At 40.1% G+C, this 12,500-nt stretch overlaps 2 protein-coding genes across 2 annotated transcripts in view; both read right to left on the reverse strand.

The window, feature by feature from the left end:
• LOC138051352 (uncharacterized) overlaps window positions 1-12,500 on the reverse strand; it is a 543,513-nt gene that overhangs the window by 451,575 nt on the left and 79,438 nt on the right. The window lies entirely within an intron of this gene.
• LOC138053133 (probable G-protein coupled receptor Mth-like 3) overlaps window positions 4,095-12,500 on the reverse strand; it is a 9,103-nt gene continuing 697 nt past the window's right edge. Inside the window, exons 2-5 of the mRNA XM_068899806.1 lie at window positions 12,262-12,405; window positions 7,889-8,025; window positions 6,304-6,466; window positions 4,095-4,392 (exon numbers count right to left, since the gene is read on the reverse strand). Coding sequence (XP_068755907.1) covers window positions 4,133-4,392; window positions 6,304-6,466; window positions 7,889-8,025; window positions 12,262-12,405 — 704 coding nt within the window. The 3' untranslated portion in view covers window positions 4,095-4,132. The remainder of the gene's footprint in view (window positions 4,393-6,303; window positions 6,467-7,888; window positions 8,026-12,261; window positions 12,406-12,500) is intronic.

Genomic DNA, 12,500 nt, shown 5'->3' on the forward strand with positions numbered 1-12,500 from the left:
TTGCGCACCCTGGCTTGAACGCGGGATACTTGAAAGTTATTGTGGGCTGTCCCTGTTAAAAACTGAAGTCCTTCTCAAAGGATGGGTCATCTGAATTTAGGAGGAAAAACTTGCTAAATATCCAGCACCATCACAGCTGTTCGGATCATTTCGAATCCTCCTGTTTTGAAGGTGTCTTGGTCACAGTGATCGATGCAACAGCTGCATGTAATTGATGAAAAGTTAACTTTGTGACCCGAAAATAAAATTTTTTTGAAACCTGACACTTCCGTTCCATTTTCCCCACCCCACCCGGGCAAAGGTCAAATTCCCCACCCCAGGGCCGCGAGGGCCTTACCCATCAAAAGCCCCGGGTTTGCCCGGGTTGGGAAGGAAGGGATGTTGTTCCATTTCATCGGCGCATAATCCTCTCAAGGATGACTTTACCTTTTAGTGAATAGCATATTTTAGCAACCTATTTCTAATTATATTTTTCAGGTTGTTGTATTACTTTTAAATGTAGATTTCATTTGGAAATGGTCGACGCAAGAACAACAGATTTGAGCTACGTTTTACGAGTTTATTAGAATCAACAGAGTGATAAAATGACAATAAAACAGGAACGAGTAACACTAAAAACAAAATAAAACAAAGCTACAATAAGCTAATGAATTAAAAATAGAAAATTGATATTATTTACAAGTTGAATAATAAAAACCATCCTAAATAGCTGATACATGACAAAAAATGCTTGCGAATCAAAAGGCAAAGAAATTATTAACAAAACAAGCAAAAAGAGTGTAAATTCTAAACAAACTAAACAATGTTATAATCCAAGAACCATTTTATGAAGCACGGACTTGCCAATAGCAAGAGCTATTAGCAATGCTACATGAAGCTACAACAGTGCATTGAAAGTAATAATTGTGAAATAGTCATAACAAACGGCACCCTGCAAGCAGAGCCTATCTTTTTCATGCTCGATTTTGGCGTACTCGAGAAAGGCTCTTCATGAATCGAGTAAGATCTTTATTGAATATGCGCTGCATGTTGCCAGGATACAGTCTCGAACCCAAGCCTAATATGCCAGATCTCGCCGCCATCTTGGTTTTTCATGGTACAGCGGGCTCAATTATAACCATCGGTTTTGTCACTAAAGGGACGCTCGCACTGGAATAACCGATTTGACGAGAGAAAACAAGATTGACTAGTCTAGAAAGAAGTTCGGGCTGCGGCGGCTTCAAAGAGTTGACGCGATTCGGGCAGAGCCTACTTTTCTCCTCCTCAGTAAAGAAAAAGACAACAGGAGGCTCTGATCGCAGGGTGAACAAACGGATGATTTGGAATTAAAATCATACATATCATGGAAAGGAAAAGAGTTAAGCAAAAATACAGTACATGTAATCACTAATTGAAAAAAAAAAGAAAGCAAAAAATATTCAACAGACAAATTACATGCTGTGCCACACTAAAGGTCAACATAGATAAATGAACCATGACAAAAGCTAATGAAATGTTGCAGTCCCTGCTAAGAAACTAAAATCAAGAACGAAAACAGAAAGCTATATGTAGTAAACTAAACTAAACTAAAGGCCAGTCACAAATAAAGAAATAGGAAAATACTGATAACATTACCAAGTGTTATTGATAACTATACATCTTAGACGACTTGAAAATGACTTGTCTTCAAGACTGACACTTCAGGTAAATCTCATATAAAAATGACAGGGGTGCTCGTCGGAAATGTTGAAAAGAACCCCTAAGAAGTACCAAGATCCTGTCTTGTGGGCGTGGCATGAAATTTTTTTTCACCCTTTAAGAGGTACCAAATTATGGGTTTTAATTGGACAACATTAAAATTTAGGCACCGTCCGTTAGTGCACGGCCTTGGTGCAAGAGGTCCTGAGTTCGATTCCCGGATCTCGCATCATTGTTTCGACTTCTTTCCTTTCCGTGTAGCTAAGTAGCTTTAAATACCCGTAAAACGGAGCACTGATGGAGATGGGGGAGTAAAATGAGCGAACATTCTACCAAAGGTTTGTCAGTTGAATTACTGTTACGAGTTATCAACGTTAAATATGGCTACTTTACTTTACTTTACTTTTTAGTTAATTGCCAAATATCTCCTGTCATAACTTATCAGCCCAATAGAGGTTTTGCACGGCGGCCATGTTGCATGGCGATAAGAATGAAAATGTTTTGCATAGGAAAGAACATTTGTTCCCATAGGCAAAGAATCTATTGTTCCTGCCATGCAACATGGCTGTAGGGCAAAACCTCTATACCCTAAAAGGTACCGCTAAAGCTCCCGATGTAGACCTTTTGAGGCCGAACGCCCTAACAGGTACCAAAACCGCTGTTTTAACCCCTAAAAGGTACGACAAGCAACCCCGTCCTTTCTATATGGGAGTTTCCTCCCTCCCCCCCCCCCCCCCCCCCCAACAGGACTTACCTAAAAAAAGACGGAGTTTACTACACAACAGGAATTAGGTAAGAGAAATGTTTCGAAACAATACAACTACACAAGGCAAAATAAGGTATGTGAGGAAATGGAGTAATTGGGTAACTAGCCAAGTATAGTAGTTGGGATAATGAAAATAAGTTGAAAGTAATTGGAATAAAAATGAAAACAAAATGAACATAAGTGACCTAGTCACATATTTAAACTGTAACTTAAGATGGCACCTCCACATCAACGGACTCTTGTCTTGCCTGGTAAAGTCCATCAGGCCGGCGCTTATCTCCGGTTTCTGTAGCATGAAGCGAGTAGGAGTATTTCTACTCCCCGCTAGATGGGATGCTAGTCCATCGCAGGGTTACCCCCAGCATTAACTTCGCCGGTACCCATTTATACACCTGGGTGTAGAGAGGCACCGTCTGGACCCGAACCCGGACCACTCGATCCGGAATCGAGTGCACTAACCTTGAGGCCACCGTCCCTCCCTATTATGTATGACTGGCAGGTCAGATTTTAGATCTCGAGCTGTTTTGTTTATTATGGTTAAAGACACTTAATTTCCCTTAAGGACGTTCGCGCCCATTGCCACTGCGCATTTTTTCGCGCATGTCACGCACACGTCATGCATCGCAGACCACGAAGGTAAACAAACATAACAAAACATGGCATCGAGCCAGTGTTTGATCCTCCCTCGGGCAAAGGGTCTCTTGTGGCAACATGGGATGGCTGTGGACCCAGGTCTTCTCGGAAATGTCACGCAATGACGTGGAAGTGAGAATAGACAATCGCTTTAAGAACTTCGCAGCGATTTTACTCTCTTGAATGCTTGGTGACCCCCATTTTTTTCCCGTAGATCCCTTCCTTTCCTGATTTTGTCCATTTTAGCAAAAAAAAGAAGTTGCAAATATTTCGCCTTTTATGCTCTCGTTCGACCGAAATTTTCTTTCTTAGACTAATATGTATCGTTATTCAAGGTCTATTTCACCTCAGACAAAGACATCAGCTGCAAATGTTTATTTAGTTATATTAGTTATGTTGAATTCAGTACGTTTACCGGATCAAGTACTAATGTAGCTTTTTTTATCGTTGACAGTTGTAAGCTAAGATCGTCTTAAAATATAATGCAAGCTTCTAAAAATGCACCTTATCTCGAAAACGACCACGGTGATCCCCATATTTTTTGCCTTTCTGGCAAAAGTAGATCATTACCTTTCTGCGTGGCAATTTAAAACAAATCTGTACGTGGGAACATTTTGGGCGCGAACGTCCTTAAATTTATTTAACTTGTGTAAATAAATCAATTGTCACATCAAATAACGCTACTATTGCCCACTGCTTTCTAATATCGTTCTTCTTAAAGAATTGAATATGTTAGAAAACTGACCTGAATCATTACTAGGGTTTTCTTTGTTAACTAAAGATTAACATATATCGAGTACAAGGTGTTACAATTGAACCCGCTGGGAACTCGGAAAAATCCGAGCCCCAGATGCGATTCGAACCCACGACCTTCCGTGATCTAGATCCTCCGTACTAGATCACGGAGGGTCGTGGGTTCGAATCCCTTCTGGGGCTTGGATTTTTCCGAGTTCCCAGTGGGTTCATTTGTAACACCTGGTATTTGATATTTGTTAATCATTGCCTTACATTCGCTAACTAAAGATTGTATCTTTTTCATCCCGTTAAGTATCGCTTTTACAGATGAGTCTCTTCGCAATCTTGAACGCCAGGACTCCAAGAACGGCTAGGGGTAGGGTTAGGGTTAGGGGTAGGGTTAGGGTTAGGGTTAGGGTTAGGGGTAGGGGTAGGGGTAGGGGCAGGGATAGTGGTAGGGTTAGGTTTGCGGGTAGGGTCCGTTGCATTGGAGGAGGACCGCTTCGTTAAGTTGGCTATTTTGGCTCTATATAGCTTCATGGTCTTTCCACTCGCAGCAAATGACAAGAAGATCAGCAGACCTGTGAAAGAGGCATAAATAACGTCACTAAATGCAGTGTAGGAACGAAATGACAAGAATTCTTGAATGTATGCTTCTTTGAAACCTTAGCGTCCTAGATTTAATAGTAAACTTTGTGGATGACCACGTTAATTGATGGCACAGCTGGCTGTGTAGGGCAAAGCGGGATGGACAACCCTAAAGCTCAGATAAGGAAGTGCGCCTGAGCCCACCGCTTAAAACTTTGGGATGGTATGTAGCGACCTAAATTTTTTACTGAAATTGAGATTGGTCTGACAGCGAAGGTACATTATTTACTTCTCAAAATCTTAGAAGAAGACTCAACCCACGCTACGCTTTACGGTTTAAGCACTGGTTATTGATAACGATGATGATGATGATGACCATGACAATGATGATAACGATAATACTTTTGAAGCGTGGGGAGAACGGATTGTCATATGATGAAAATCCAAACTTTCAGTAAGATCATGTCATATTCCAAATGAGTATCCTATAAGCATTCATATATGTGACCATGTCATACAAAGGAAAGGTGTTGGAAAATCGAAGCGAAAAACAACGATACTGGGGGAGGTACAAAACTTAATATGAGGTAACCAACAGAAAATAAATTACAGGACGCTAGTGATTACAACGAATAAGTATTGTTTCATATTAGAAGCATTTAAATCGGAACATTGGACGGTTAAACAAATGATGAAAGTTGACTAGGCTCTATTATGTTCAAAAAAAGAATCTTGCTAGCTGAAAGATCCCCAGGTATAGTCAGATAAAAAAGTTGACCGCGGCTTAATTGAAAGAACGTTAACCCTTAACTCCTGTAAAGACCACTGAGACTTATAGATTTTACTCTGTCTAACGCCAGACGATTTTACTCGTCAATGGGGAACCCCACCGGAGTGAAAGGGTTAACAACAGCTAGGTTCACTCAAAAACTATGTTTCCATTAACCCTTTAACTCCTGTAAAGGCCACTGAGACTTCTAGATTTTACTCTGTCTAACGCCAGACGATTTTACTCGTCAATGGGGAACCCCACAGGAGTGAAAGGGTAAATTATTTTCCTTTCGTTTTTTCCTTCCCAGACCGACGTCAGGAAACGACCGTTATTTAGGGGTGGAAATATGAAGGAGGATATGTTCAATTGTATCTGACTCTCCCGACTAACGCTCCTCGCAGCCTTGTTTCCTCCCTTCGGCTTAACAATAAAAGTACCCCTCGTCCTTACGTGATCCAGCCCTCACCCCTCTTAATAACAGCTAGAGAGTATGAGGACAGCGGCAACGACGACAAAAACGTCACTCCAAAATATAACTTAATGCTTTTGCAAATATTTTGCGATAATTCTTTCTGTCTTGTTCACTTTGTACAATTACAGGAGAACTATCCAGTAACCGGGTGGGTACGAACTGTTTTAAATTGAGTAAAAACAGAAAATGAATGGTTCATTGTTATATGCTCACGTTGTCGTCAAGACCTAAAATTTAGTGATTTTACGCTGTTGTTTTCTAGAGTACGGCGAAGAAATACAAGGATGTTAGCGTGCTGTGCGTGCAGCACGAGTGTTTTCCTCTTTTAACCAACAATATTCTTGCTTTGTATCGCTGTCGTAGCCGTCGTTGATCTTTGCCTAGTTAAACTCCCTTTTGAAAGTTCCAACTGAAAAACCAGCTCGAATTTCATTGAACCAGCATGGGACCAAGCTCTAATTATGGTTTAGGGTTGGGCGTCATTGTTCTGTCCTGTAGTTTTGTGCCCCATTGTTTCTGAGCCCACACCGAGAATCGTTGTAAGAGCTGCATGAGTCCTGACACAAAAACTACGCTGATATCATAACTGCGATATATCAGGGATAAGCAAAAACGGACAAACAATGAAGGAATTAATAAAACAAAGAAAGAGCATAGTACCTTGAAGGCTGTTCAGAATAACATACGGGTACCACAAAAATGACAAGGCCTTAATGTTGGCAACGATTCCAAGAATCCATGTAACCCCCGTGACTGACGCCATTTTAACGAAAATCAAGGCGAAGCTGGTGCTATGCCGCTGATTGGTTACCTCATGCGTTCTCTGGAAAATAAAAGTTAGTCGTTGAAAATTTTGGAATGGCACCAAGCAAGGAAGACTTAACCGTTACACAAAGTGTGTCCCCTCTGCATGCGAAACTGTGCGTGACAAATTTCGTTTGTCACGCTTTTGCGTGACCTATCGGGTAAGGACTGGAGCCCAAGAGAGGATCGATCGTTAAAGGAATGAAAGGTTTTTACCGAAAAAAAAGCCTTTCTTAAGCATAGCAACGATGTTTTAAGCAGGCGTCATCTTCATTTGGTTGGTGTTTTGTATAATATCTCTCCATTGCCGTCGTGCTCATCTTCTGGAGTGTGTTTTTTGTGAAACTTAATCCCTGGTTGTTTCCACGCAGGTCCGCACTTTTCAAGCGTGCGAGGACGAAAATACTGCTCTATTTTCACGGAGGTAAATGAAAAGAACTTCAAAAACATGCATTCATTTTGAAGTTAAGTTCGTATGGTAAGAAAAGATTTCTAAAAAACCAGCCCCATTAAATTTACACAATGGTTTGTCCTCAAATTTTCCAAACTTTCAGCCACTACTCGATAAGCTTTTCCAGAGCTTTTCCATCCTCCCGCTCACTTCTCTCATGATGATTCAGAAAAAAAATGTGCCATTCTTTTGCCGGCCTGGAATTTTTTCCCCGGCATTTTTGCCGTCATGTTATTTTAACTAATGCTTGAAAAATATGTATGAAAGTCAAGTAGATCTAGACTAGTGCACGACCGATAAAACAACGTGAATATCGGTCGAGCAGTAGTTTACTTGACTTTCATAAATATTTTTAAATCAATTTTAACTGATCACTATCTTCTCTGATCCAACGTTGTGCAAGACTTATCATCTACGGTTTTTGCAAAGGTTTTAAAACCTCAACTTCACTAATGCTTGAAGTAATGCGTGACATATTACAGTCGCGTTACCTGCGCAGTAATGTTGCGCACAAACAATTAGCGCGAACGTCCTTAAGAGGCATTTGTCGATGGTTGCGCTATCTTCTCGTAAAAGCTAGTTCTTGCTCTCTTGCAGTAAGGAACATAGATTTCCGGTCGGTATCGCAGCAGTCCTTTTATTATTCACTGATGAGTCGCATTTTGAAAATCAGTCGGCTACTCAGCAGTTAAGCAATTAATTGGTTGGTGATGATTGGCATGAGACTAAGGGTTCCCGTCTCACAATTGTGAATGAGGCACTCAGCAGTCCATCTGTCAGTCTCAGCCTTGCAGTACAAGACCCGTCGATGTGTGGTTAGGCAGCGATCATCCTTTAGTCGAGGAGAGGATGTTCACTCCCTTGGCGAGTGTGGCGGACTGCCATCCTCAATCACTAAGACAGTGACTATTTTATTTATTCAGTACATCGTTTCGAATGCTATTATACAAAAATCTGATAAATGCACATCTAATAGCTTAGTCCACGTACCTTCCTTGTCTTTACAATGTGCAAGACGGTATGCACCAATGCAAATGCATTGAAGAGCATTATCAATGCAACTGGCGCAACAAAGAAATAAAGAACTGCTTCGGGCTTCGATATGAAACAGTAAGCCTCTCCCTCTCCTGTCAATCAAAGGATGAAATTAAAGTAATAAAGCATCAGGGGCACCCAGTTATCGTCTTCGGTTAAATATCTGTTTGGGAGAGCCAAACTGTTCTAAGAATTTCTGTTTTACATTGCCAAACAGCGATAGATTTCTTTACTAACTGACATCACTTAAAACATTTGCAACCAGGAAATTAAAAGTAGTCCGTCACGTTTTCGCACGGGATTCATATATTCGCAATTTTTGGCACTTAAAAAGGTCACCTAACAGTTTAATTTGGGAACAATGAGCAAATGGTTTGCTGGTAAGTTTTTTGGAAGGCCACGTTCAGCTAGCAATTTCTGAAATGAGGATATCAACAGTATGTCAATCCCTAAAATTTTCGAACACTTCAATTTTCAGCTAAGATTTCCGAACAGATCAAATTCTTCTAGAAGATAAAAACAGCTCTTTAAAAGTCTTTATACATTACGAGGAGCCTAGAAATTTCTCACAAAGGCTTTCTTAATTTTTTTTTCTTTTGATGCCCTTGGAATGATCATCGCAGTTGCGATCAAAGTCATGTCATTGAAATTTTTGAGCTGTCGGACTTCCACAGTTTTATACATATTGGAGCGAAGATGAGCAACTTTGCGTGTAAGACTTTGATATCTTATCTGGGGAATTCGTTAGGCATAAATCGATCAGGGTACTTGAATATTGTGTGACTCGAGTTGGTTCTGTAATAAGTTGAGACAAACCATAAGTATCGATGATATTTAAGAGGTGAGAAGAGTTGTTACTGACAACCTCCGTAAATAAATTGCAATTTAAGTTACCCATAAGATATAGCTCCAAGTTTCAAGTTCAGCGTCAATATTAATTTTATCAATAATTCTCTCAAAGGTTGAAAAGAGGTCAGGAGATGATTGTGGTGGTCTGTACCAGGTAGACACGAGGAAGAACTTTGAGCGGGGTTTAGAGATTTCAACAGTGAGATATTCAAGATTATTCGGACTAAGATCAGCACGAAGCTGAAAATTGATATTACTACGAATATAAATATAAACTCCACCACCATTCCTGCCATTGCTCTCAAGGTGTTTGCGAACTACATCATAACCTATGTACTTCGCCGTCTTTGATGGTCGCATCAAGTTTTGTTTCATTTATAGCTAGGATATCAATATCTTTGAACTGACTCAGTGATACACGTAACTCGTCGATATGAGAAACTAAACTGTTTATGTTTAAACAAGCCATAACCAGGCCACGACCAAAAACTGACTTACCATTTGCGCTTTGCGTGGATCTGGGATTTTTGGATATCGGTGGGTCAGGAATATGATCGCACTCCCAAACGGCAATGTCCTAATCGATATATTTACAAACGTTCTTCGCTAAAAGGGCAGTGCCGGACTTCGATAAATGTAGCCCGCCCCGATTTAAATGAGTTATGTTGACATTATTGTGGTCAATGAAGTTCCAGTCGTTCTAGTGGCAAAATTTTTTGAGGATTTTGTTGACACTTGAGACCTTCCCTTATTTGTTATCCGCCTTGGAAACTAATCCCGAAATTGGTATGTTGGTGTTTGGAGCGTCACCTTCAATTTGGCGAGCCAGGTTGACAATGCCTTCGGCTGTTAATCTAGGTTCTTTGGAGTTTACGTCGTTGGTTCCAACATGGATTACAATTTTCTCAGGATCTTTTCTTAGGATGGGTTTAATATAGTCTTCCATGTCCTCAGTTGTTGCGCCAGGAAATGGCTTTACGACCACTTTGTTGGTCTTAGAAAGGCTCCAGCCACGAATGTTTTGAATGATATAATCTCCTGCTATTACGGTTGCAGGCTTTACAGTGAAGGTGTCTCGCCCGGCAGGTACTCCTCGGCCCAGCAGCGGGGAACCGGTCGTTATCAAGGTACAGAAAACTACGTTACTGGGAAGGGCGAGGATTTTGAGAAGGGTGTTGGAGCTCTAGAGTAAGAAGAAAAATCTAAGGGACCTTTGGTCATGGGCTATGGGAAAAAAGATCATCCAGTTCACAAAGATGATGATGATGATAATAATAATAATAATAATAATAATAATAATAATAATAATAATAATAATAATAATATTGCTACGGCTAATATGGCTACGAGATCTGCAGTTGTGTGAGGGCGTGCCACCGTGGTACTCCCCTGTTGCTCCGAAGCCCCTCTACGAATCTCCGGATGCACAAGCATTCTGGGATATTCCAATGTTCGCTGAGCACAATCAGGTTAGGTCAAACCGAGTGGATGTGAGGGTGATTGATCATAAGCAGAAGAGAATCTACGCTATCGAGATGAGCTGCCCGTGCATCGGTAACAGGAAGACGGAGGTGGTGGAGCAGACTACCAAGTACGCCCCCCTTCGGTGGGAATTGAAACAGCAATTCCCAACCTACACCGTTAAGCAGTTCAACATCATTATCGATGTGTTGGGAGGATGGTCCCAAGAAGTAGATCTAGCAATGAGGGAACTATTCGGCACCCGAGGAGGAGAAGTCCTACTCCGCATGCAGAAGGCGGTCAGCTCTCACTCTCTAAACATTGCGCGCATTTTTAAAGTGCTAACTTGAAGAGACGGACAATAAGCGATAAGAGTCACTAACTGTATATAGATATGTATATAGTTATTTTAGGTTTTATATATTATATTTTAGGTTTTATATTTTATATATTTTATTGTTATTTTATGGTTTTGTTATTTTAGGTTTTTGTTATCCCGTTCAAGGCCCCTGGGTTACGTTTGTCGCCCCAGGTTTGGCTTGCTCTTTGTATGGCATCCATAAGTATATACTGTCATAATAATAATAATAATGATAATAATAATAATAATAATAATAATAATAATAATAATAATGGAAACTTTATTTGTCTTTGAATACGATTGTAAATCTCTCTACGCATAGGCAATTAACAACTGGCTACTTGAAATTGAGTGATATACTTGTATACGTAATAAATAAAAAAAAAAAAAAAAAATTACAGTTTTATTAAGTCTGGGCTATGCCAAGTCTTATTTCTACGACAGAAGATAAAATGTGTCGCTCTAATGGCTAAACGTATCATTTTTTTATTATTATATAGTCTTGGTGCGTTTTGTCAATGCCAATGTCATTCATCATTTCTAAGAACGTAGAGCATTCCTTGGAGAGAACACGAAGGGAGCTCATGGAAAGGTTTACATCTGCAGTTACTTTTCATGTCTTTGACCACGTTCATGTATTTTCTTTTTTTGAGCACTGCATTGTTTTTAAGGTTGGATTCGAAACCAACCGTTAGTTCTAAAATATATAGGCACTTGGACTGTATTAGGAAAAGAAGATCTGGACAATAATTGTCACCAGCTATAACTGAGGGACTCAAAAAACTATTGACATCAGCATAGAGTGAAGAGCCATCATTGAGTACAGGTTGGAGTGAATTCAGTGGCAATGAAGTTGAGAATTGAGTCGCGTCTCCAGGTGAAGCGATCAAGGTTATGTTGACAACCAGCGACAACATGGAGGAGTGATTCAGGGTTAAGGAAAAGGAGAATCAGGACTTTGTGATAATCCCCACTTTGTCATATTCTTACTTGTAGGAAGGGAGTTGTTGATGTAGCGAATAGTAATATTGTAGATGTTCTTGGGTAGATGAGACTAATCAGACGACCAAATAGAGGTAACGGATGAAAATGAATGCTTGATAACTTTTGTAAAAAAGAAACCTTGAGTTGTTAAGTTGCAGTTTGTCTTCTTGATTAGAACGAAAGTCTTTAAGAATATCGTTGATGGATTTGAAGATAATAATAATAATAACAATAATAATACTAATAACACTAATAAAAATAATACTAATAACAATAATAACAATAACAATCAGTGGTAATTGCAACTGAGCTTTAACTGGGGACACAAACAAAAGTAAATCAAATCAAATCAAATCTTGGGTAATGTGAAGATGGGAAAACCGGAGTCAGACCCGGAGAATCTGTTAAGAATCTCACCTGGTCGGAGGCAATCAAGTAGGCTATTTACAACTGTAGTCGAGAAGTTGCACCTGTCCCAGGATGAAATATTCGACGAGTGTTCAGAGCGGGGCTTGAACCCAGGATCTCTGGATTTCAAGGTAAGCATCCTAACCACTGGGCCGCACTCTCTCCTAACGCAAATAGCGAGTAGGAGCAAGTAAAAAGCTATGCAACGTGAACTGCACTGCCGTGACACAGTCCTTTTAAATTCATATTGAGACAGCAGACCTACCGTATCCAATGAATCCTCGGATGAGATCTTGGTCAACGATCACAAAGATGGACACGGCAATGCCAGGAACTCCCCATCCGAACAAACAGTATCTCACTAAGCGTTTATTCTGGTTTCCCTGACGATTCAATCCACGTCCGCCGTCTAGGTTCAAGAAAAAAGTTCGATTTATAACAATAACAATAACAACAATAATAACAACAATAAGAACAACAATAATAACAACAATAAGAACAACA

Source organism: Montipora capricornis, chromosome 6 (genome assembly GCF_036669925.1).
Source record: "Montipora capricornis isolate CH-2021 chromosome 6, ASM3666992v2, whole genome shotgun sequence".
Lineage (NCBI taxonomy): Eukaryota > Metazoa > Cnidaria > Anthozoa > Scleractinia > Acroporidae > Montipora > Montipora capricornis.